We start from the raw sequence: 26,482 nt of genomic DNA, 5'->3' as shown, positions 1-26,482 counted from the left end.
GGACAGAAGCCGGAATTTAATGCTGGTGAGCACTCTGTGGAGAGTAACCATCCTTGCATGGTACTATTGCGCTTAGTTTGGTGAGAAGTACCAGTATCTACCACTAAAACTTAAAATTGTCGTCACATGTAACCTAGCTATAGTTTCGAGTCCAGTATAAACCCGGCGATATTATCATGGATCTACATGTACATAAATATCCCATTGATATAGTTTTAATTTTAGGTATTTGAAGCCCAGTTAATTCTCAGGAGTTCTATTCGTGACAGTCTCGTGACCATTCTAGCATACTCGATTGATACTTATTCAGAAAATAAATATCGCTCAAACTTATGAAGTATGGAACACTAAAGTGTTAAATATCCCAACGACAGGGAATGGAACTATTAACGAAATTCAATTGATCTAGATGGCTTATGGATTAACAGACCTAAGCCGAGACTTTGCATTTGGTCAACGTGATTATAGCGGAGGGGAGACGGACCTTCGGATTGGATCATAGATTCTTTTAGCAAATATCCTAGATTATAAAACGTTTTTTCAAGGATATCACAACTTAAGTTATGGGCACTATTCCTAGTAAGTCCACGATTTCGTAAAGTAACATATAATTCTATCAGCCTATTGTGAGTATAGATGGAAGATACTAACCTCAAGAATCATGAGGTGATATAGCTGGCAAGCAAGTCCACCTGAGTTGTCGAAAACTCTGGATGGTAGCGTTACAATGAGTACCGAGAGTTGGTAATATAGATTGTACACTGAATTTAATTTGTTTAACTCTTTCATATCGAATGTTTGTCCAGTTAACAAGCCGTGAAAATTTCGCTTGAAGATTGTAACCTGTTGTTTCGAATTTAGAAGAACCAAGCTTGCATTTTGTTGGAGAATTTGTATTGTTCCCGATCTGGCGAGTTGCCTGAAACAGGACAGGCAAGTGGTGTGCATAAGCCCGCACTGGCATTAGGCAGGCAGCGACTATGATTTGCATCTTGATCATTTCTAGAACAGGGCCTCCCTTCCATTGCTGGGGACCGGCGGGGACTTTCTTAAAGTGTATCAATAGTCCCAGGATTTTTTCAAGCCAATGCCAAACTAGAAAACTTTGCGACTGGGGTCTGTCAAAAACAAGAAGCTGTGATGTTCCCACCGAAATATGCGACGACCACACGGCGACCAAGAACCTAAGGCTTTGGGACGAAGGGAAATTGTTGAGGCTGTTATTGAGCAATTGGAGACATGCGAATCCGAAGCAGGTGGATGGCTGAATGCTTTGATAAGGGACGGTCCGTCTCCTATACTATCCCGACAGTCCACAGTTTTCTTTCTAGAGCTCTCGACCTAGCTCAATTCAAAGTTTTCTTTATTTACACTGGTTTTTTACGTAACTTCTACGATAGAGCTGGCAGTGCCGTGTGGCCATTTCTCGATAGACTCCAGGCCGCTATGGTGATGGTATACCGGGTCGCCGAATAAGCTGATATCCATACCATATACTCTAAATCGAACCTAGGTACCTGTGATCCCAGGAACTCAGACGTCACCCGTTCATACTCTCCGTGTAACGACTGCGGCAACTAGACCTGGATATATACCCTACAACACACCGCCATTTAAACCTTACCAGACGGAGACTTAATTATATCGCGGTTATACCAAATATTCGAAAATATTTACACCAAATATTACTCCATAGAGACTAAAGCCATTTGTTTGCGGAAGTACAGAATGTCAGGAACTTCGAGTCCTGGAGGGTTAGACGGCGGGAATGTGCTCAAGCGCCTGAGCACAGGGAATAAGCGGGAAGACTTGCCAAAGAATTTGAGCATGGTGTCGATTATGGGATTGTAAGATTTCCTGCATTGCTCAATGTCGATGCGATTGGGGACTGTGCTAATATAGTAAATAAAATATAAAGGTCGTTCGCGATTATGGGTACGGCCCCTCTATGTGCACATATGCACTGGTCGTCAAATTTACACCCAGTATCAACTCAAGTACAGTCGCTAATAAGACATCTACCCGATTACAGCGGTGCCATGCGGGCTTTCGACGACATTATCACTTAGTTTAACAAACGGGGAGAGCGTAACAGTCATATGGGGTTGGGTTCTTGTCTCACTGATATCAATGGGTATCGCGGCAAGCTTAGCAGAAATATGTGCTGTGTACCCGACTGCCGGTGGCGTTTATTATGTATGTACACTCTTTTACGATCAATGCTGTCTCGGATCATTGGAGGGGGGAATCTAACAAGAACTATAGTGGTCAGCAATGTTATCAACTCCAAGATACAGGGCAATGGCGAGCTGGATCACGGGATGGTTGACTCTCGTCGGCAATTGGACGTAAGTTCATGAATCCATATGGCACATATAACCTTCAAGTCCTATCCTAACAGCGGCTCTAGGGTAACACTTTCCATTGCTTTCTCGACCGGCCAACTGTTCCTTTCTGGTGTTTCGATCTTTCATGAAGATTTTGTCGCGAATACATGGCAAACTGTCCTCATGTTTTGGGGTGTAATGGCCGTGTGTACGGGCATCAATGCATTTTTTAGCAAACATTTGAATCTGCTGAATACGATATGTAAGAAATTTCTAGAAATAAAAGAGATCTGTATTGGAAACATAATTCTAACTGAGGATTAGGCATGATCTGGACCGCAGCCGCAGTCCTTATTATTCTTGTTGTGCTGCTAGCTACCACCCGTCATCGAAACACAGCGGAGTATGTGTTTGCTCATTACGACCCAACTGCTTCAGGATATCCGTCTGGCTGGTCTTTCTTCGTCGGTCTTCTGCAAGCTGCATATACATTAACCGGATATGGCATGGTCGCATCTCTATGTGAAGAGGTTCAGAACCCGGAAAAGGAGGTTCCTAAAGCAATGGTGCTGAGCGTCTTCATGGCAGGCCTGACTGGTGTTGCTTATCTTGTTCCTCTGTTGTTTGTATTGCCTGAGGTGAAAGCTGTGCTCAATGTGGCGAACGGTCAGCCGATTGGGATGATTTTTACTACTGTCACTGGAAGCAAGGCTGGTGGAATGGGTTTACTAATATTGGGTATATCTGCTCTCATTTAATTCGTGATCGATAGGAAGAAATTGACTGATGGATTTAGTACTTGTTATTGCACTTTTCGCGGGAACTGGTGCACTCACTGCTGCGAGTCGATGCACATTTGCGTTCGCTCGGGACGGAGCAATCCCTGGATCTAGATAGTAAGTCAAATCTCTTTCGGATTTATTTTCACTTCTATTATGTAGGTATTGGAAAGCTAATCTGTATAATAGCTGGTCACAATATAACTACCAACTTAATGTCCCACTTAACGGGCTACTCTTGTCGTCCGCAATTTGCTGCGCCCTTGGCCTCATTTACTTCGGCTCCACAGCTGCTTTCCAATCTTTTGTCGGCGTCGCCACAATCTGCCTCTCTACATCGTACGGCTTCCCAATCCTTGTCAACATCCTCAATCGTCGTGTTGCCGTCAAGAACTCCTCATTCTCCTTGGGAAAATTTGGTTACGCAATTAATATAGTAACAGTAACCTGGATCATATTGAGCGTGGTTCTATTCTGCATGCCTGTCAGCATTCCTGTCACTGCCGCCGGCATGAACTATGCTTCTGTAGTCTTCATGGGGTTTGCAGGTATAAGTGTGGTTTGGTACGCGGTTAGGGGAAGGAAAACGTTTAATGGACCGGAGGAAGTGGTAATCTATGGTGAAAGTAGGAGTCTTGATGAAGAAACGGGGCAAGAGAAGTCGAGTAAATGATTTTTCCGGGTTCCACACTTCTTAGCATGATGTAATATAGCTATATAGATTGCTACGACTAATATTTAATAGTGCTTTTTGTTACATCGTAATACCATGACCTGAGACGGCGGCATGCTATTCGTGTTTGGATAATTACGCAATGTCAGTATTGGGTTTTCAACGTGGAATAGGTGCCCCCACGAGAGAACAACTGAAGTAACGTAATTTGTTTTTGATGAGATTATGAGAGGACTTGAAGTGCATGGCCTCGTAAACCAGACAGCCTTCGAGGCGACTTGTGGCCCAATTCCTTTAAGTTTGCTCACTGTGTTGTGTGTGGTATTTTATCCGGAGTTTTTGTGTTGTCTAGCTACAGGAGATTTCGAATATTTCTATGGATTTGGGGGAACCAAAATGCGAATATCTTCAATTGATCATGACCTTAATATCGATAGATCGGTTATACCATGGTCAGAACCCAGCGTGATGATCGGCCCGCGATTATATCAGCTACATATTATGGATATAATACTCCGCTTCTATATGTACACGCAGTCTACCGTCGCGTCGACATTAGATTGAGCGGTTCCAACAGGGCCCTGGCATGTAACACTCAAAAAAAATCCGTTAGCCTGAATAATCTCGCCTTCAAAATTTCCGGTAGACGGCCTAGGTTTTGGAAACGGAAAGCTCTTTCATCATCGCCAATTCTCTGATGGGTGGGTTATTTAGTCAGGACTCGAAATCGGACCCTAGCCTTTTTCAAACCCGCATGGTTTCAATATATACATACGCCTGGCAAGACCCAGCGTTAATAGACAAAGAAAGGGGGAGACGAGCTTCCAAATAGCCTGGCTCCCAAGAAATTTCCCCTCTTCGTGTCCGTATTTTTGAAGCACCACGAGTTTTAGAGATATTAAATGGGCCTCCGGACGACGCTGGTGCCCCTTTTCGAATGACGAACGATACCATGGGGCGCAAACCGAGCGTCATTGCGTGGTCCAAACTGGTAGACTATTCGAGAAGGGAAGATGATTGCATTGCATGCGCAGTGTTTCTGCAAAGTGGTGGTATCTTTAGATTCTACACCACCACGCGCCCAAGAACAATCCGTTGTCGGTAGCGCTGACTGCATGTATGGGAACGTTGTACAACGGCCATTCGCTGACGGCCTTGCTTCCGGATTCCGAATCACTTTTGGCGTTTATGGTTGCTTCGAGATTTGTCCATCTGGTCCACTATACCAGGGCCAGCATCAAATCCTTGAGAAAAATCAGCTTTACCAGCCGAGTTGACCGAACGGCAAGAACAAGCCGCCCTTGAAGTCCTTGTGCAATGACGAGAGCGAGTGCAGCGGGGCTCCTATCAAAGAATCCCAACTTGGCGGTTTCGAACTGATGAGGTCTCACAACTATCCCGAAAGGGGCACCTGTCATCCCACTGTCAGATACACCACCAAGCCCCATCAGCCTACCAGACGCCGCCTTGGTGCAGACCCGGTGGGTTAGAATGTGGCTATCAGGAGCATGCAATCTAACTTAATTATCAAGACCCTTGAACCATGTCAATTGAGATCTGGGCAGTAGGTGGAGAGATCCACAGGTACAACATTGACCACAGACCAGTGCCTCGAAAACCATACATATAATAGACTCCATGACCACACTCTTTTATCTCCAGCCCGCGGCTGTTGTGCTTTTGAAACTACCCAGTTCCTACCTTTCGTTCTTCACGAACGCCCACACTCATTCACTCTTTTTTTTTTCTCTTAACGTCTTTTGGTTGTTAGATACAACACGTTCTCTTGTAGAGGACCATTCACTCTCTTTGCTACACCAAAACAAACGTCACTTCGAGATACATAGCCTAGCTGCTTGTATCATACCGAAACGAATTTGATATTCGTTTTGTAGATATTCGTTCAGATATAAGAAATTCCACTAGTTGGATTTCACTGTCTTGTGCTCTTCAGCATTCTTAAAGGAAAGACAAGGTTGTTCACAGTTTGCAGCGCAGCTATATTTCTATATTCTATCACAGGATATCTGATATCTACAGAAGTTTCCCGAAAACGCTCCTTTGATAACTGTTCAAAATGAAGACCACTTTGGTTACTCTCCTTTCCGCCGCTTCCACAGTTATGGGCCACGGAATTGTTCAAGAATTCCTCATCGGCGGCCAACGATATACTGGTTCTTTGCCATTCCAGGATCAGTATAGGAACCCAGCACCAGACCGCATCACTCAAGCCTTCTGGGAAAACGGCAATTCCTTTATCGACGATGTTACCAGCGCCGACATTGCCTGCAACAAAGGGGCCAAGGCAGCTAAGCTCGTAGCTCCAGCCCCAGCCGGTAGTGAAGTTACTTTCTTCTGGTCCGAATGGCCAGAATCACACAAGGGACCAGTCATCACTTACCTTGCTGATTGCGGAGGCGACTGCACTACTGCCGTTGGCTCTGAGCTGAACTGGTTCAAGATCGATGAGGCCGGGCTCCTTGCTGACGGGACATGGGCCGCCGATGCTGTTATTCAGAACAATAACTCCTATACTCTCACCCTCCCGAGCAAGATCAAGAACGGACAGTATCTCTTGCGTCACGAGATCATCGCCCTTCACGCTGCCCACGAGGAGAAGGGTGCTCAATTTTATCCTTCTTGCACAAACATTGAGATCACCGGTGCTACTGGTGAGAACACTCCGGATACTGTCAAGATCCCTGGTGCATACTCTGCTAGCGATCCTGGTATCTTCATCAATATCTACTATCCAAAGCCTGAGAGCTATGTCATTCCTGGTCCACCTGTTTACACCGAGGACGGCACATCCTCCCCAAATCCTCAGGCTCCATCTAGCTCTGCACCAGTCGACCCTGTTAGCTCCGCACCAATCGACACTGTTAGCTCCTTCCCCACTCTTGTCCCTACTGCAACCGACGGAGTTTTCCCAACTGGTGATTACCCAGCTGGTACCGCTGGAGTTGAACAAACCCCAAGTGTTACTGACTCCCCAGTGCCAAATGAGACTGATGCTTATGAAGCCCCTACTGAGACTGGTTCTTATGAAGCCCCTACTGAGACTGAGACTGAGGATGAAGAGGAGCCAGAAGAAACTGCTTTCACTACGACTCTTGTCACCACCATTGGCGGCCAATCTGTCACTCTGACCGCAACCTATACCACAACTCCTCCTAGCTGTGACGAGCAGGACGACACGGAAGTTGGAGCCAAGACCCTTGTCCCAGAACCAACCGTTGACCCAGTTGCCGCCTGCTCTGATAAGACTGTTACCGTTTCCGTCACCACCAAGGAGATTTCGACCAGCGTCGTCACGAGCATCGCCACCAGCGTCGTCACTAGCCTCTATACCACCGTTGTTGAGAAGACTGTTACAGTTGTCCAGGGAGGAAATGTTCCAGCCCAGACAACTGTCGCTCCTAACCCTGCCACAGAGACACCGGACTATCCTAAGCCATCGACTTTCCCATTGGGACCTGGTTTCACCACTGTTGCGCCTCCAGAGGTCCCAACCACCACTGCCACCGCTGAGGAGCCAACCGGTACTGGTACTCCATTGAACGGCTACGAATACGCACTCACCCGCCGTGACTGCGATGATGCCTTCATCAGATGCCAACGTAGCTTTGTCGGATGCATGAAGCGTGCCAAGCGCAGCGGCATGCAGACCCGAAGCTGCGAGAAGTTCAAGCGTGACGTCTGCATCCAAGGCTTCAACGGATGCAACGCGAGAGTTTAAGCCTGTGATCGAACTTGATCATACCAAATTGTCGCATAAAGTTTTTCGTGTACGATAGCTATTTTCGAGGATGACAGCTGATGTAGCAAGTCTTATTTTGCGTTTCTTTTTTTGTACAGTTAGTTGAAAGGCCAAACCTTTTCAGTTCTTTTGTAGATATTTGGTGGAATATAAAAATTATTATACCTTTGAAGCATTCATTGCCCATAAGCATTTTGTGAATGTTACGTAGCCTCTAGCTGCTAATTGTAGAATCCAGGACTCTAGCTAGTCTTATGGGCCGGGCCTTCCAGAAACATACCAATATCTCAGCACAAGGCTACCAAAATCTATTGTGTAATTTGCCAACTAATAGAAGTTAGATCATCAACGGGATTCGGCCGGAGTGGCCACGGAACAACAGCTCCTGTGGAACAAGGGTGGTAACTGCCACAAAATCAACGCAAAATCTCCAACATCTGGCAGTTGGTGAACCGTTCATCCATGGATGTGTCATTCTTGGCCTAAGAGAAAGTCATTTCAAAGCATCTTTCCTCTGGATGTGAAATTATCCTCGAGCTATTTGATAGATTGCTGAGAGTGTGGAAGCAGTTGAGGTAGAATTGCTATCAAATTGAAAGCAAGCCCTTATCACTTTGGGTCTTGGTAGGGGGCATCGCGGGATCCCCCTTCAACGATTGGCAGACACCCCCGGGCCCCACGAGGCTTCAATGGCACCTGCAGCTTCCGCCTTCGCGATGCCATATAAAACTAGTATCTGTCTAAATAATAGCTAAACCGTCAACGAGAAGGGATAATTTTTCTTTCTTTCCAGTGTGAATTCCTGCTTCGAGTCACCACTTCCCTATGATATTCAATCGCGATCGATATCAACGATTCTACCGGACCGAACCTCGCGATCTAGAGCCATTGCCTTACCATTGCATTGTGGACATCTCGATTCATCAAGATACCAAGTCTAACATAGTATCTCGCCTGCGAAAACCTCTCCGCGCCCTGCTCTCGTTCTTGCTGCAGATCAACTCTAGTTATCGTCACGGCTTTATTCGATCACCCGGTACCCGAAATGCCTAGTACTACGCCAAGCAAAAGCGAATTTTCCCGCCGTCTTAGCACATCTGCTCGAAGACGGGAGTTCGAGTTCGCTGTCAGTCAATGGGGGCAGTGTGTCGTTGGCAACCATGGCGAGGTCGCTGTAGATATCGAGCATCGCCAGCAGGAAGTTGTTGGAAATGTAAGCAATGGAGATAATGAAGACGAGGCTTCTCACCAGGACCCTAGAGCATTGGCAACCGGTAAGTTAATGCTTTCAGCAGCCAATAATGAATTTTGGCTGGACCGTGGAGCTTACATGATTATCATGAATTAAGATATTGGAATCTCTGATGGAGGAAGCCTGCGAAGGAAGATAGGAGTGGTAGTTATCGATGCTCGGTCTCCAAAAAGAAAGAAGGACGATGGTGGTAAGTTTCTCGATTCTATAGAACGACATGAATTTTTATAAGTTTCTTAATAAAAATTGTTGGATGCACAGATAATGCTCATATACTTACTGCAACGACGTTTCCGCCTCCCCGGCCAGCAACCCCACATCCAAACACCAATACTCCTTACCAAAGGCATACTTCGGGGTTTCCTCGGATTATCAAGGACGTGACCTCTACTCCCGAGCGAGAACAGGCCCTGTTTTATTATGGAACAGAAGAATCACCGGTAGGGGAAACCACGGGAATCTTCTCTCCGAGAGTCACTCTTACACTAAATAACCAAGAGATTCCTTCTCCAGTCCTCCTGAAGGAAAGGCATGTATATGTACCTAATAAGCGAAAATTGACTGGCAATAGTGAGACACAGGGACCCGAAAGTCAATTAGATCCAGACAAGGCGATGCCGTTCAAGACTTTTGGGTGGAGTCTATCCCGGAAAAGTACATCTGCCCAGTCAAGCGCGAATTCAACCCCAGAGTCATCGCAAAAACGAACGGTTGATAGAGAAACACACCCACAAGGAATTCGATTAACTACCCTCTCTGCTAAACTAAAAGCCCTCCGAATTGAGAATATAAACAAGAGCTTTGTTCAGCAAAACGGTGATCCGGATACAAATGTCGACAAGGCCATAGCCCCTTTGGCACAAAATAACCAAGACTCTCCGCCTAAATTTGATAGCGATGTTCTTCAGTCCGTAGCTATGGAAATAACTACCGGTGGTGCAGGTGATGGCTCTTCTAGCGTTGGAGAACATACTGTATCCAATAAACTTCCTTTGCCAAACGGCTTACCCATGCCAAGTTTAGAGCCCGCCAATACCGAGGCCGAGAGAATAGTTCACACTTTGATCTCTGAAAAAGACGGGGCTTCTGAGAACTCCTGCCTAGATCTTGTCGTTGGGCTTGCTGACGCATATGCCACTGATCTTGGTGTAGCGGAAGCTGAACTCCTTTCAGGATCCTCGCCAACCAGCCCCGAGGATATGAATACTCCAGATTCTCATCCAACCAAGCTTCTCAATTTTGAGACCGATCGTTACATTCAGCTTCTCGACAAACATGATATCGCTCGCGCTGAGGAGATGGCTGCCAGAGCCGTTATCACGAAATACACGCTGCCAACAAAAAAGTCTGGGAACTTCTCTTTCGGGGAACAGCTTGCAGCCAAAGGCAAAAAGGCGAAATTAAAGACTCTACGCGATAATTTTGCTCGGTATATCAACGGTATGGATATTACCGGTTTGGAGAAGGGTCATACTATTACGGCGTGGAAGCGTACTTGGAACGAGCATCTCCTGAGTTCTGGAGCCGCACTCATCGAAATAAATCGGGGGCGGGATATTAGGGCATGCTTTCAAAACTTAGTCGAAGCTAAAGGGGATCATGGTGATGAAAGCGCGAAAGAATTTCTCCGACTTATGAGCCAAGGCCAGATTGACATGGAAAAATTTATGGCACAGGTTGATGAAGAAGAAGCTCGTTCTAAGCAAAGGCACCAACAGCGACAGGCTCAAGACGGAATTGAACCTGCCAGCCAGCAAGATCAAGTCCCTGGCTCAGTACCGAATAGACCTTGGCCAAATCTCCATTGTACACTAGACTGGAAACCGGTTGGGGAGGGATGGATATCCCATGATGGAAAGTATGAATGTATCCAGGCCGGTGCAATTCCGAAATTCGCATATCGTGAAAATCAAGCCGAAATAGAGGCACCGGATGCGCCAAAGACTATATGGTTAAGGGCCACAAGCAGTGACGACGAGCATATCAATGAAGACATCTCTTTCAAGATCTTGGGGTTGGAGGATAACTGGAAAGCCTCGCCAACTGGGATGTATATGTCAAGGTAAAGTTCCGTTTCCACCAGGACGTTTTGAAATCACGGGAAATTCTCTAACGTATTGTAATATATTAGAATTGATGATGATGACGATTCTGATTCAGATCAATCAGATATCGGATGGTCTAGCAGACTCCTCAATCACCGCTTAATGCTTACCTGCAACTCTGTTAACGGAAGCAATGTTGATCTTTCTTATGACCCTGAAGAGCTTGACATTCCCACAATGGACACGAACCGACACTTTGCAAAAATGGATTGCACTCTAACCCTCCAGTATCCAAATTATGTCAAGACTGAACGCAAATTCAACCGCATGGGAGAAATGGTTGCCATCCCGCCGCCTGTTCGAAAGGACAAGATTCCTCGTAGATCTTGTATGAAGTCGCTGAGCCAGCTTCGGCGTACCCGTAGGGGACGTCCTATAGTTAGAGTCGAGAAATGGGCGAAATTTAAGTTGATGCCTGAAGAAAGGGATACGAGTGCCAAGTTCCATCCCAGGCAGAGCAGTTGGGCTCAGAAGAAGCAGTTTCTTCTTAGGAAGGCTTTTAGAGAACAAGGACTTTTTGAGATGTTGCCGAGTGTAAGGGCTCAACATACGAGAATCAGAGGATTTGAACAGTATGTTTGATATATTGTTCTCCCTCCTCAGCATTCCTTTATAATGAAGATTTGCTAAAAAATGTCTAGATATTATCCACGATTTTTACAGCCACCTACTAGCACCCAAGTCTGCAAAACAATTTCTTATGGAGCAGGGTACATGCTCAACCACATCGCCCGTTTCAAGCTCGGTCTACCGACTTTGGAAGATGGCAAGACGAGGGTCAAGATCCGTAATGCTTTGAAAAAGGTCATAGAACACAGGAAGAACGGGCAAAGCAGGCACGAGCAAAATAAACCCTATGGGTTTATGTACAAGATATTTAACCGTGCACAACGACGACGAATCCGGCCCCCTAATAGTGTTCTTGATCGAGAGGTCAATCTTGTCGGGAACTTCCGAACAAGGGGTAGAGCGCAAGGTGCGTATATGGTTTACTGGAGGGTGTCAAAGAAACGAAACGCCGACGAAAAAGAGGATGGGGACTGGGTGGATCTTCTTGATGAGGAGTATCTCGATGAAGAGCCTGCTGGGGACTGAAGATATCATGCTAGAGCATTAGTGCTACCATGTCCATGCCAGAAGTACAGGCTGAGTTAGCAGATGCCAATGTAGCCATGCACACGGTAGACTTCATGTCTATGGTGCTTTAACGCTTTTGATTCTTTAACGCTCATGGTCCTCTAATGGTTATGGTTCTCTAATGTTATGGTTTTCTTAATGTCTATGGTTTTTTTTTAATGTTTCTGGTTCGCTACTACGACGACTACGGCAATCCGTATTAGGTTAGGTATGGATGTATGCTGACTATAACGAATGAAAACGAAAATAAGATTCACACTTTGATGATCAAAGAATTAAGTATACGAAGTTCGTGGGCCTGCAATTTTTCCAAATGTGAAAGATTTGTAAAGAGTGACGAAGCCGAATATTGTTGTCCATATCATCGATCGAGATTTCGTTCTCTATTGCGTTTACACCCCCTATGTTCTGTCCTACCATTTATGCACCGATACATCGCGCAATGCGCAACTTAACTCTGTGGCACGAGGTTGTACTAAATACGGGAGACAAAATGGAGCCGTGTGCCTTGCCTACCACTTTCCAAAAGCAATCTTGAATCTCCGCCCCGGGAAATTTGTTTCCTATTAAAAACGCATGGAAAGGTCTTCTTTACAGCTAGCTCTAGCCTAGGCGGACACTTTAGAAGCTGCCTAATACGCCGATGACTTTTACATGGCTCACGGAACAGGAACGGTTTGCGGTTCTCGAGAAGGTGGGAAAAAAACTAAACCGGCGTTAGCAGCACAGAATTTAAACCGAATCAACTCAAGGAGATCTCCTTAGATCCGCAGATATGGGCCCTCGTTTTCTTTACTATTCTTGTATGACCCATTCATGATCAGTATAACAACAGGAATACTACAACAGGAATACTACAACAAATGCTGACAAATTCTGTTACTTTTTTAGATCTCGATCTCTTCAGATGTGATTACGACATACTCAGCTACGGTAATCGGAAGTTTTGGATACACACCGAGACTCATGGCTCTCCTCAATATGCCCTCAGGGATTGCATCAATTTTGTCTACTGTGATATCTGGTATTATTGCTGGGAAAAGTTCCACGAGATCTCTATGGATTGCCGGTTTGTGTATTCCTGGGATTGTGGGAGGTGCCCTCATGTCGTTCCTATCCGATAGGCAGAAAGTAGGAAACCTTATCGGGATTTATCTAGTAAACGTCGTATGTATCAACCTCAGCCTCAATTTCTACGTCTATCATGTAGCTATCATACTGGCCATTTTGTAAATCACCACAACCCTCATTTTAATTTACACCTGGCTCGCGGCAAACGTCGCTGGCCACATAAAACGCATCGCTGCAAGTGCAGTGGTATCTGGAAGCTTCTCGATCGGGAGCATTATTGGTCCTATGACATTCCAGGCCAAGGACGCTCCTGGGTAAGTTTATGGCCACGACCAGTTTGTATCGTTTTATAAGGCGGAAGGAATGTCTAACTGATTCCCGCATATCGACAGTTATTTCCTAGCAAAAGTTACAGTTTTAGCAACCCAAGGGGCTGCTGCGGTAGTTGCACTGGCTCTTCGATTTTATTATGATTTCGAGAACCGCCGCCGGGATCGCATTGAAAAAGAAAACACAGGAGATGATAAGAGTGAAACTATGAGCAACGTAGAGTGGATGAACCGTATGTCGCCATACAAACATATTGAATTCGGACCCAAGCACACAATACTGACAGAATCTACATCATAGTTACGGACCGGGAAAACCTCACATTTAGATACGTTCTATAGATCTATAATGTTTAAACAATGTGGAGCTCTAAGTCTATTAGAGGAAATTTCATTAACAAAACCAATAGGAGGCGGCACGTCAAGAACGACCAAGCGTCCGCGAACTTATTTGATCCAACTTTGGCTTCGAAACAACGTGATCTAATCAACAAAAATATCTTTGTACGTAGGAATATATTGTTAGGTTCTTGAGTTATCGCCAATAAATTTTGAACTTCCTATCAAATCTTCACTGCATGCGCAGTACACATATGCGGACCTGCATTTTCGTAAATAGCCTTTTTTTGGATATATTTGCAGACTCCTTACTGGCGCGGGGGAAGACCTATCAAACACTATGGTCGCATATTATTACTCTTTTTCTGAGAAGTAGCCGCATCCCCACAATGCACGACTAACCTTCCTTGCTCTAGGAACCAATAAACAATTTCACCAAATATGCTTCAGTGTCAAATTCCAGCATGATGGTGCATTGAACCGCAACAGGAAATGTCTCAAGCGGCTGGAAGCGAATCCTAGTCACTCCACCCACCAGGATGGATGCATTGCAAATGGTGTGCGCCCCGTTTTGCGACATTTGTGGGACAGGAACATGACTGCGGCTTCCCTGATTGCTTGAAAAAAATGATCGTAGCTAGAACTCTGGAACTCTGGTCTTTAACTTGTGTGAATTTTGAATCTAGTAGCAATTAACGAAAGAAATATTGAGGGTTAAAAAAGGCATAGAATAGGGAGCAAATTCGCAATCCATGACACCAAAAAGATAATGGCAATGGATCAGGTCTGGTTTAAGCTTAAATCCACAAAAACCGATCAATTGCAGACAACAGTTTGTTTTCATCCTTGCCCTGTTCTAGCTAGCCGCCCGGTTCTCTAGAATTCTTGGCCGTGCTTCATCATCAGACTTTTCTGTATTGGTGTGGCACAGCTATGCAGCTATGAGCCCTGACTGTGCCTTTTTGTGAGTTGGAGGGATATCACCATGAAGTTGCCATTTGAATGAGAGCCTGTGCCAATATCATTTTGTATATTTAAATAGTGTAGCCTTCTTCTTGTAATGTAGCGAGGTTCTTTCAAAAATCCGAAGCTTCTCCTTTCTTTCCTGCAGATAATTGCCGATGTTGGCGGCTCCTTACCTTTGGCCTGGCCTCTGAAGCTCCTCGACAGTCCTTACCGATTCCGTCACGAGACAATCGCTTCCCTTCACTGTTACACAAACCTCCCGCTAGTTGCAACACATGGCTCCAACCAGGTTCACATCAATGACACTTTAGCTCGATAACTAGTCAGGGTTGGTTATATATATATATTTTACAATATTTCTACAACATTTCTCTCATTCGCGGTCGCTCAGGCGGATTAAAAGATAAAAATTTTCAAGGAGTTTTAAGACCAAACGCTGGTTCTTTTAATCAGTGACCCCTTCAAAAACTACAACAATGGCCCCTTACCTTTTCATCCGCGACCAGTCTTTCGAAACCCCTCCAGAACTAAATGCGGCCGAAATTGGACGTACCGTTGGATACTTCTCTCAATCGGATGGCTTGCCCTACGTATCCAAGCTCCCATTTATCCAGACTTTAATGGGCTGGTTTGGTGGATCTCTGATATTTATGGGGTTCGTGATTTTTGGTCTGGCATATGGAAAACAGATTTTAAGGAAATAAGGAATAGGGATCTGGGTATCTTGTTTAATGGCAATGGGTTTCCTAAACTTGGGATACATTCTGCTTTGTGAGTCGTGGTTTACATACTTAATATGTATATACTTTGGTCTCGTACCCACATATACTTCGGACTGCGATTTTATATAAGAGGTTTTGCTTTTTTTGTAGCGGGTGTTAGACTTTATGTATATGATGTATTATACCACGGGGTTTGGTTATACGTATATTACAATATTGATGAAAGTTGAAGGTATTGAGACCTAAGCTTTTTTTTTTTTTTTTGCTCGTGAAAATCCTCGTAGAGAGTGGTACAAAAATACCAAGCGCGCCCATATTGAAACTTCCCCGTCAATTTTGAACTCGGTCGTTCAACGTTTTAACAGTCAATGTTTCCCTCGTAAACGCTGCTAAGTGGCAATGCTACTAGTTATGAAACATTCCCTGTCTGACTTCCAACTATAAGGCTATTCTTATATTGTAATATCCAAATATTATGGCGTTTGTTTTTGGTAGCGCCGGGGGAATTATGAATCCAGGCTTATACCATGACCCACCCCTCCGACAAATCATCTATTTTCTTTTGAAGTAGTTGTAATTCTGAATCTTTCACCGATGTCGTTAAAATCCATTTCCCTGCGCCGACTCTTTTCAACGGCTGCCCCAATACCATCACCTCGCCATCGCAATTGCCTGGCAGCACAATTTCTGTGACTATCTTCTGGCTGTCACTTTCGTACTTCCAATTACATGCAACTATTCCCTTGGGGCTGTTATATACCATCTCTGACCAGGTAATTCCATGCTCAAGGTTCGGTATCGGATTAAAAATGAAGGTCAACCCTTCTTCTTGATTTCCATTGTACCGCATCTTTATTCCGCCCACGGTTTCAAAGATCCATCGGCCAACACTACCATAGGCGTAATGATTTAAGCTTGTCATTCCCGAAGTATTGACACTCCCATCTGGTTTGACCGCGTCCCAACGCTCCCATATGGTTGTGGCACCCATAGTGACTGGGTATAACCATGAAGGAGGTGTTCGTGGGCCCAGGAGAACTTTGTACGCCAAGGATATAGAAGCGAGGTTTTCCTCAAGCGATAGGGGCGATGAGGGCGATGCACATATAGCATGCAGGAGTTCGGGTGTTCCAGCAAAGCCTGTAGAAAGATGGCAATTGTTATTTATAACCAGATGGTGTAGGCGGTTAATTGCTAGTTTGACGAGGTCGTTTGGAAGTAGCCTGAAGTTTAGGGCAAGAGAATATGCGGTTTGAGTATCTTGAGTCAATATCTTTGGGGGCTCGGTAATTCCCAAATCAGTTAACCTAGAGGCAATGGGAAGGATATATTGTGCCTGCCATTTTGATTTCAGATTAAGAGCTGCTGCTTTCCACTCGCGAATACCATCTTGATCCTGGAGAACGGTTGTGATTTTCCAGAGAGTGTTTGTGATATTACACAACCAAGTGTTCGCAACGAACATCGGATGGGTGGCTGGTAGATCTGGGCGCTCTGGTGGAGCTGTGGGATCGAGCCAATCTCCAAACTGAAAGCTGGCTGCCCACAACCCAGTCCTGGGATCTTTTGGAATGCCTTTCGTTTGATAATCCACCATGGAGCTATAAAGCTCTTTCAAAAGACTTGTGTCTCCGTAAGTTTGGTAAAGATACCAAGGCAAGGTAACTAGTACGTCTTGCCATAACGCAGTGGGTCTATGCGAGCCAGGCATATAAAGTGCATTTGGAGAACTTTATTCAGGGTGCAGTTAGCTATCATTTTGTCATAAAATTAATTTTTATAGCAGCGGCTAAATCACTCACACTAAAGGAGGACAACTCCGGCCGCCCAAATTTTGACCATCGACTAGGCCCTGCAGCCACGAACGTAGAAATGTCTGGCAGTCAAATATATAGACAGCCGTCGGTCCAAATGCCTGACATTTTTCGATCCATTAGATTCAAAGTTACGCTTTATATTTAGCTGGCAGGGTATACAAATTTACCACCTACATTGATGTCACCAGTCCTAAAGGCATACAAGATTAGCTAGATCTACAACCATTTGGCGCGCCGGGTTATTTTCATACTCACCATCCCATTCTTTCGTCCCGTTGGGGGCAGTCTGTGCAAATAGACAAAAAGTTCGCTCGAGCACTCCATCGAATATTTTCCACTAACCTATTCAACTCCCCGTGGCTACTCTTGAACTTCATCAGCCCGGTCGGAAGATTGCTACCATAGACTTTCGCCGTGACTTCCAGGCCCTCAATCCAAGGATCCACCTGAACGTAACGAAAACCATGAAAAGTGAACTCTGGTTCCCATTCTTCGACACCGGAGCCATTGAAAATATAGGAGTCTGTCGCCTTTGCCTCTCGTAGGAGCCCAGTGCAGGGTGTTCCATCAGGTTCCAGTACTTCAACGTGAACGAACGTGACTCTAGTACCGGAAGGGGCAGAGCCTTTTATCCTTACTCTTCCAGCAGTATTCTGCCCGAAATCGAGGATTGTTTTTCCCGTGGGAGAGGTGATATATTGCTGTACAGAAAGCAGTTCAGTGCATGTAATAGGTGGCGCTATAGAAGCCTGAAGAGTAGGGGTCGAGCTAGTTTGCCAAATATCCGTCATGACTTTGACATCTTCCCAGATATTCGCTTGATCGGATATGTCGTCGATGTTGATACGAGAATCGTATTGTTCTCCATCATAGATTTCTGTCTGTCGGATTGGACATCTTCTTGTACATTTCCATCCAGTGGAGGCAGTAGAACCCGTTTTGACTATTTCTTTACCGCCGCTTGGTTTATATATTTCGATGATAGACACGAACCCGGTCTCTTTCCCGAATATGCCTCTTCTCGCCTCACCTCCACTAGCTAGACGGCCACGATACCAACCGTCGGCCACAAAGACCGTAACAACATTCTCCCCCGGTATAAAGTACTTGTACACGTCATACGTTTGATAGCAGATCCGTAATTTGTACTCTGTCCACCCTGGGTCCATAGTGCTTTGACTGATCGCCCTCCCGTTGATGAAGATTTTATAAACCCCAAAAGCGGTGACATGAAGGCGAGCGGCACTTAAAGTTCCCACAGTAAAAGAAGTCCGGAAAACAGAAACGGGTTTTGGTTTTTCCCAACCGTCAAGATCCCACGGCGTAGATATAGGCATCACACCATCTGCTCTTTCACACCAAGTTTCAAATCCACCAACAAGTGTACCTTCAAAAACCAAGACAGCAGCCGTCATGGCCGTGTCAAATGCTGCGTTCTCTAGCTTTCCTAGCTCTTCTGCCAGTGCTAGTGGGGATACATCTGCTGGTCGCGGTATATCTCCCTCTAGTGTCCCAAATTCCCACCCATCCCTGAGTTTCAAGGTGAAATACTCGCATTTATCATGTCGAGTTAAGACCCCTACAACCGAAAGTTCATACACTCGTCCTGGCTCGACCCTTGGAAACGCCTTTGGCCATGGGATATTCTCACTGCGCAAGGTTCTTGGCCCGAGGATGCTAATTGGTTTAAGCGAGTCGACTTCGGGTGTATCGCCTATATCCCAACTGCGGAGCGATAGTACATAGGTTTGCTGCCACCAACCGTGTGATGAGTGTGGTGAGGAATAGCACCAAGAAATTGGAGGCGCCGGATCGTCGACTCCTAAGAGATTTGACGTATTTGAAAGCCGGAGGTTGGTTATTTCGAGTGGTTGCCGGTTCGCCATACTATAGTAGTACCCGATCAAAGGATTCAAATGTCACGGTACCGTCAATTACTCCGACACTCCTTTGATATATCTTAACTCTCTCCCAAACGATCGAACTTTAAGTGTTATACACTTGGATAAACTTTCGCACGCAGGCCATATATCGTCGCTAACTTCGCTATTCCCTTAGAATGGCGGCTTTATGGGTGATAGAGCGGGCTGAAGTTATAGAGAAAGGTCTGATGTCTGTAATATAATCTCCGAGAGTGGATATACAGGTATCTACTAAGGAGGTATGAAGTCTCAAGAAAGGGAATCTTGGGTTTGGATTAATGCGGGGATTTTGTGCAACATTACCTCGATCCAACATCGATCCAACATGAACCCGGGCCCCAGACGCATTTGGCAAAGTGGATCTGTTGTTTGCGCAGGCCGCGCGGTCTGAGCTAACCTTATCAACTTATCCGCCCATGCACCCATCGACCCTTGGACCGTCTTGTTTGTAGACCTTCGCGAACTCGGCCTTCGGCCTTCATGTTTTAGTTTAGATTATGGGCCCAAGACTATTATAAACCAGCGATAATCCCCAGAGTGCAAGTGCTACGCGAGTGATTGTTACACCAGTGGTAAGAATCAGCTGCAGTAGGATCGAGGAAGGCTAAGCCAATTTGGCAAGGGTGACATGGGCATTGCCTCGTCTCAGTAACCCTGCTCGTGCTGGATTTGTGGCATTTCCACCGCCTACAACACGGCTTGTCATACGAAGCTGAGACCCAATGTTATCATCTAAACCTAACTATACACAATTCAGGGACGAAATATCTCATGAGAACAGCTACATCATCCCTCAAATTTAATAAATCTTACTTGAGAATAGATGTTGGGACACATATGATAACCTGCTAAGCAAAGGAATATTGTTCTAAAGTAACTCGCGTTGAAAATTGGTCCTTAATATGCTGTTTCCTACGCCATGTCGAAGCTTTATGCCAACAAGTAGCTGTTTCTCTTTCAAACTCATCCTAATCTGTGTATTTTTCTCTGACCCAGGTGCGGAGCCCTTCTAGGACATCCTTATCAGGAGGCAATTCGGGAATTTCAAGATGGAAGTTCAAAGGTTCGCCGCCCAGGTTGAGTCGACCGCTTAAGCTAGCTACAATCTGATGCCCTTCTTCAAACTCTCCATTTCGAGGGTCCTCCCAAGGTTTAATCCCTGGACTTCTAGGCTCGCTATCTCTTTCGTCGGTAAAGTCTCCCAGCCGTAGCAGGAGAGAAATGCCTTTACAAAAGTACTAGTTGAACACAAATATTGCCGCAAGAAAGTATGGATGGGACGCTAACAAATTGGGTCGTAATCCCTAAAATCAGCGTATGGACCCAACATAGCAAGCCAGTGTTAGTCGACTCTTACGATTTGCTCTTGCAGGGCTATACGTAATTTCTTCAAGTGGCCGGTCATCCCCAGATTCCTCCAGATTTATACATCCATCGTCCATCCATTCAAGCGACGTATCTGTCCGACGTTGTATGCTCGTGTTAATTGTCCTATCATTTGCGGTGATCTCGTAATCTTGTTCGAGCACCATGTCATCGGGTGGCGCCTTCTGCACCTGCTTAGTTGTGATCCTTCGGGCGTTGACATTTCTCCATTGAGAAATGCCTAAGACAAAAGCAAGGTGATTTTTAATGAAGATAAGTTGCAAGCCTTGATTTTGGCTTCTTATCTTCGATATGCTGTCGCTGAGCCTGCAGATTAGCTCCCGATATGTGATTCTGAGAGTTTCCACGTTTATATTGCGCGCAAATAGGCGCATGATTTTTTATCCCTATACACAAGAACTAAATGACTCAATATCAATCTCAAGACTAAGAAAACCAACGTTTATTGCAGACGAGTTTATCATATGGTATTGTGACATAGACAACACAAGTTAGTGCTGACAAGTCGAGAAGTAAAAAGGTGCTGCTGGCCCACCAAAAAATTGCTCCATAACAACGGAGAAGGCAAAATTCGAATGTGAATATAGAAGTTTATTGAATGGGGACCAGTGTTAAAGAGCTCATACAAAGTTAGCGATATTTGAGGTCCGGTTTCGAGCTATTCAGTATCCATAAGCCCCACACCTGATCTTGTACACCGACCCCGAGCGGAGCCGGAATTTAAAAAAAAAAAAGTGTCTAGAGTTGGGCTGACGCTAAAACCTTGAGGCTCACGGCCGCAAATATATAATCGGTCCACTGTAATCGTGCAAAATTACTTGAGTGGTTTGCACTTTCAATTCCCTGGACTCGAGGCTGATCTTTGGGAACCAAACGGTGAAAGATTCCGACAGTACACGGCGTCCAAGCGAGCCAAGATGTGCAAGACAGCGGGGATTGTTTATAGGGGAATGGTAATTTAGAATTTGTTTTTAATGAATCTAGATATAGAGCTCTTAATTTTTATTGAGTTAAACCTGTGTTTAGCTTTGTTAGTCAAAAACGTAAGTTAAAACCTAAATTATCACATAGAGCTGATATGATTTGTTTAGAATATTCAATATTGAAAAAATATTACCTTTATTAGCTGAGTATAAAAATTGACTTTATTGAAGAAAAATTACATTTGAATTGTTATTGCTTGTTGCAAATATTTATGAAGAAAAGTCACATATGTCAGAACGCCAAATAACCGAGCGAACGATGAATCTTTGGGAACAAATCCTGCCTCTGTATGTAGAAAAATGGAAAAATCAACCTTGAACTTGAAGATCGACCTTTTCTTAATTTATTTAATAAAATTTCCGAAAGATATTGCAAGCATTGATACAAATGTCCCTTGATTTCAGGGAAATATTACTGGTAGAAGTATGAAGAAGTTTCTCGAAAGGTATACATCAAGCCCTCGTCTCCATTCTATCTTTTACTAACTTGAATAGATTTTGAAAAGACGCTGAGAGATTACCGAAACCTGGAAAATACATGAATAATACATTGTATTACATTAAGATTTGACGGCGGTGCGCATCGACTATCTAGATTTTCGACCCAATGAGCGTCTATTCTTCCATGAAGTCCAGATCGGAGCATCATTTGGATCGTGCCAACCCTTGCACTGGAATCCGGTATCCCCGGCACAATGATTGGTAGTGATTGCTTTCGCAAAGACTTCCCATTCACCCGTAGCAGGAAGAGGACCACTCCGGAACAAAAGCTCGGTCTTTTCGGTACTACCAAAGTCGGCGTGGTATGTCATCTTGTTGTAGACTACTCCACTAACGGTACAGCTGCAGTGGAGAACGTTGTCGGAACCCCAGTTACAGTAGACTTCCTGCCCTGTAATAGAAGTAGAAGCATCGGGGAAAGAGTTTATGAACATAGAACCCGTGGGTGCTCGGTAGACTTCACCGGCATCCTCATAGGTTGGTGTGCAGTAATGGTACCATCTCGCCCCATTATCTGGATAATATACCTTCCCACCAGGCTGACGGATACTTGAGCCTCCGCGTCCGCCCCAAATTTCCCACACTCCATAGGTCATGTCTATGTACAACGCCGTTTGGCTGGGTTCGAATATCTCGTATGGGAACCCCTCATCTGCACTGGTGACAGCAACGGCAAAAGCAGTGTACTCGACATTCACGGTCGTCGTTGTAGGTTCAACAACAGTTTCCGTCACCTCCTCTGTTGTGACAACAATAGATGAGGTAATATAAGTGGTTTCGGTTACATGTTCTGTAACCGTTGTGGTCGAAGCGGTAGTAGCCACGCTTGCAAGGACCCCAAAGCACGAACAAGCACTAGCATAGCGCTCTCCACTGGTGCATGCAGAAGCGTATGATGGTACAGGACTCGTAGTACTGCAGCTTCTCGCGGCAATGGCGCGGGCGGTTACACCGCCGCTAAAAGGGTCGGGATATGTCTGAGTGACGAGTACAGTACTGTCGGACTCGGTTTTCGTCACAACTTCATAGGAAGTTTCAATAACCGTCTCGCCTGCAGTAACTTCGATCTCGGTTGTGAGAGTCGTTATCGCGGTCGATGTTACAGAAACAGTACTATCGAATGGACATTAGAGTTGTACTCAAGGCAAGATAGAAACTAGGTTACTTACACAACAGACTGCGTCACGGTGGACCAGACGTAGTTTGAGCAATCAGTCGAAACCTGGTTATAGCTTTTGCTTGCAAGACCCCTCAATGCTATGAGACAAGTTAGTATTGCACTGGAACCTAGAAGTGACTTCGAATTGATGTACCTCTCAGGCAATTGTCAGCATGGCATGCTGTTGGATTGGGAGTAGCAATAACCGTCTGCGCAATTGACGCGCAAAATGCAGCAGCCACTAAAGTACGTAGTGATGGCATGGCTGAATGTTAGCAGATGATTTGAAACTGTCAATTGAAAGGAAATGCAAGAACATCAATAACACCAGGACTCGGTGCCCTTTTATCTTGAGCATTCGAAGCCATAGCCACGGAATTCGGAAATTCAGATGCCGAGTCTTCCGATTCTTACGGAAGTGGGTTCAACTAAGACCTTGTGGTTGGATAACTGCATCTCCTGTCCATCTGTGATGTGTCAATGGACGTATGTATACCGGCTTTCTATGCTGCCAAATCCTAAAAGCCACCCGTCTTATGAAGGAACATGACGGTTGAGTTTCTCAGCATCACCCTAGACACCCTGTCGATATACTGGCATGCATCACCCTAGATACCCTGTCGATATACTGGCATGCATCAACCGAGAGATTAAGATAATATTAATGACACCAGGGTCGCGTAAGCCAAAACCACAATCGCATTTGGTATTCAAAATCTCTCTCAGTAAAAAAATTTGCGAAAAAAAATAAAAATTGCGGAGTATCGCGGATATCTAGTGTAGACCGACAAATTCACGAACACGTAATTTATCTATTAATTTTAGCTATTCTAGAGCTGCAGAGGATTGCTTCACTATAGCTATCGAGTCGTGAAATATATGCGGCGAATTCGCGAACCCTTGTTGCCAGTACCGTATTCATAGCTGATGCAGTTGAAACGCTTAGATTTTGGGCCATGATGGAAATACTAAAATAGGAATCTATACCTAATAAACTCCCCGAATTTTGATTAACACGGCGTTTATCAGTGCACTTTTACGAAAGAGGCGATTCCGTACCCTTCTGATTACATGAACATACAGACCATGCCCGGCCTCGTTATACTTATAAATGTCCATATTTAACTTTCTCGTCTTCTGTGATTGTTGGTACGAAGGCCACTGTCTGGATACGATGGCAATAGTTATCTGATATCTTGTAACCCGTACCCAAAAAGCTGAATATTCGTTATCACGGTGCCCTCGAAAACCGAAGTTGCGTCGATTCGAAGACAACACGAACGAGGCCGCGAGACCAGGTCGAAGTAGTAACTAATGGAAGCTAGGCCCCCATGACGCCACGCCTAATACGAAGCTTACTTTCAAACCACTTTAGCCTCGAATTCCGCAATTAATCCGGAAAAGAGATGGGTGCTAGCTACAGAAGTATTTTTATAATTTTATCTCGTTATGTAAGCGTGTGAACAACGCAACGACCTTGTTGCATTCTCAACAGCTGTCGACGCTGCATACCATGTAGCCTTGTACCGACTTAATGGGAAAATACCAAGAAATCGATGGTGGGTATTAACCGTAAATTGTCTCCATAGCTTCTCCCAGAAGCCTTATGAACGCCTGGGTTTTTATTGTTTTAATTCATTCAATGTTGGTCTTCCGAGCTTGTGGCTCTTTCACAGCAGGAGCACAGCCCTCAGGATAAAATTGCCAAACCAAGTAATAAAGACTACGACTAAACTTAGACTCAAGATGAGAATGCTTGAGGGCCATCATATAAAGAGCTGCTCCTCGAAAATGAAATGTCGATTTTAGTATTTCAAGAATCTTGAAAAATCCCGTTTCGATCGCGATCAGCATAAACTCTATCAACTCTCGAATCTCAGATACATTTGTTGACCTAGCCGACCAGGATGCCATACCAGGTTGATTATAATGCCTATAGCACATATCGATCGGAATATGGCACAATAACTAATAATACGACTCAATCATCGAACCAAACCGGCTTTTACGACGAAAACTCTGAGTACATCTGCGATATTTGCAAATCTCACAATTTTTCTGGCACGGTATACCACTGCAATACATGTCCTAATGGAGAATTTGTCATGTGCGAATCATGCCGAGCTCAAAGTCGCAGCTGCTTTTGCGGCCATGATGGAAATATAATCACCCTGCGTATCATCCCTGGGAAGGGTCGAAAATACGGTACTATGACTGGGTCAGGAACGAATATAGATCCAGAAGATCTTGCAGGTACAACATTATCGAATTTACTTCCTTTGAATATGACTTTAAATGATCCTCTCGGAAATCCGGAACTACTCCCCTACTATCAACGTTGCACCGCATATACAGATACCCACCGAAATCCTCCGTATAATACGTTCCTATGTGGTAGCACTTGAGAATACGAAGCATGGGAGAACGAATCCTATAACCCACAAAAGTCGTTTTACGAACGAAAAATTGCTGATTTTGGTGAAATGCTAAGCGAGGCGAGACACTTTGCACAACATACCGCTAGGTCTGGAAGTAGAGGGTGGGGATATCAAACTCCGGATGAGGAGTTTATTGATACTCTGGATTTTGTGATCTATTTAACGATCAAACTCGAAGAGACTTATAAAGACTTATCAGATTTGGTTGATGAAATGAATAAGCAGTGGGCAGCAAAAGAGATCTATGAGGAACGAGCGAATGGGAACCACCAACATGTGGGCGCCTGCGAAGGATGGTTTTCCAAGGTGGCAAGAGAAGAAGCGGTTAACCATCAAAGGTCGAAATACGAACGACTTACGGAAACGCTGAAGCACGTGGAAATTGTTGTAAAGAAGGCTCAAGCACTTGAAAAGTATGCTTGTGATATTATTATCGCCAAAGTGGTAGCGGAGGTGGATGTGATAAAATCAAGAGGCCAATTCTAGGCGAAACACGAAGAAAGAACGAAAGCCGCAGACACGCTAAAGCACCACTACGATATACGACAGAAACTGGAAGAGCGATTACTAAATTTCAGAAGAGCACACATAAATGCTTATCTAGCCTACCGGATATCGGAATCCCCAGAAAATGAAATGGCGGCCAAATCCGAATGTGAAACTTCATTAAATGGTGCCACGCGAACGAAAGACGAAGCGATACGAATCGTTTCGAAAGAATACGATGCCAGGGTTACAAAATCGCTGCTGCCTGCAATATCAAGTGTCTCCGCAATGGTGCCCGCTTTGCCGCAATATTATTCAGCACCAGTGAGC

At 44.9% G+C, this 26,482-nt stretch overlaps 6 protein-coding genes across 6 annotated transcripts; 4 read left to right on the top strand and 2 right to left on the bottom strand.

The window, feature by feature from the left end:
• Window positions 1–1,728: 1,728 nt before the first annotated feature.
• DFL_008462 (uncharacterized protein) lies at window positions 1,729–3,779 on the top strand (the record flags this gene model as incomplete). The annotated part of the gene is made up of 8 exons (XM_067638200.1): window positions 1,729–1,847; window positions 1,919–1,935; window positions 2,033–2,196; window positions 2,266–2,348; window positions 2,411–2,589; window positions 2,652–3,065; window positions 3,124–3,223; window positions 3,296–3,779. The coding sequence occupies 8 exons, from the start codon at window positions 1,729–1,731 to the stop codon at window positions 3,777–3,779; spliced, it is 1,560 nt and encodes a 519-aa protein (XP_067486111.1).
• A 2,077-nt stretch (window positions 3,780–5,856) lies between these two features.
• Window positions 5,857–7,518, top strand: DFL_008461 (uncharacterized protein; the record flags this gene model as incomplete). Its single annotated transcript, XM_067638199.1, has 1 exon — window positions 5,857–7,518. One exon carries the CDS (start codon window positions 5,857–5,859, stop codon window positions 7,516–7,518), a length of 1,662 nt encoding a protein of 553 aa, XP_067486110.1.
• A 1,066-nt stretch (window positions 7,519–8,584) lies between these two features.
• Window positions 8,585–11,991, top strand: DFL_008460 (uncharacterized protein; the record flags this gene model as incomplete). Its single annotated transcript, XM_067638198.1, has 5 exons — window positions 8,585–8,813; window positions 8,889–8,981; window positions 9,053–10,853; window positions 10,923–11,468; window positions 11,538–11,991. The coding sequence occupies 5 exons, from the start codon at window positions 8,585–8,587 to the stop codon at window positions 11,989–11,991; spliced, it is 3,123 nt and encodes a 1,040-aa protein (XP_067486109.1).
• A 3,989-nt stretch (window positions 11,992–15,980) lies between these two features.
• DFL_008459 (uncharacterized protein) lies at window positions 15,981–19,163 on the bottom strand (the record flags this gene model as incomplete). Its single annotated transcript, XM_067638196.1, has 4 exons — window positions 15,981–17,190; window positions 17,263–17,375; window positions 17,452–17,467; window positions 17,533–19,163. The coding sequence occupies 4 exons, from the start codon at window positions 19,161–19,163 to the stop codon at window positions 15,981–15,983; spliced, it is 2,970 nt and encodes a 989-aa protein (XP_067486108.1).
• A 2,992-nt stretch (window positions 19,164–22,155) lies between these two features.
• On the bottom strand, window positions 22,156–23,491 carry DFL_008458 (uncharacterized protein; the record flags this gene model as incomplete). Its single annotated transcript, XM_067638195.1, has 3 exons — window positions 22,156–23,182; window positions 23,239–23,326; window positions 23,383–23,491. 3 exons carry the CDS (start codon window positions 23,489–23,491, stop codon window positions 22,156–22,158), a joined length of 1,224 nt encoding a protein of 407 aa, XP_067486107.1.
• Window positions 23,492–25,711: 2,220 nt separating this feature from the next.
• Window positions 25,712–26,152, top strand: DFL_008457 (uncharacterized protein; the record flags this gene model as incomplete). Its single annotated transcript, XM_067638194.1, has 1 exon — window positions 25,712–26,152. One exon carries the CDS (start codon window positions 25,712–25,714, stop codon window positions 26,150–26,152), a length of 441 nt encoding a protein of 146 aa, XP_067486106.1.
• Between the last annotated feature and the right edge of the window lie 330 nt (window positions 26,153–26,482).

The sequence above is a fragment of the Arthrobotrys flagrans genome, assembly GCF_004000055.1.
Source record: "Arthrobotrys flagrans strain CBS H-5679 chromosome Unknown unitig_1, whole genome shotgun sequence".
Classification (NCBI taxonomy): Eukaryota; Fungi; Ascomycota; class Orbiliomycetes; order Orbiliales; family Orbiliaceae; genus Arthrobotrys; species Arthrobotrys flagrans.
Note: the sequence above shows the minus strand (reverse complement) of the source record. Positions and strands in the feature narration are given on the sequence as shown.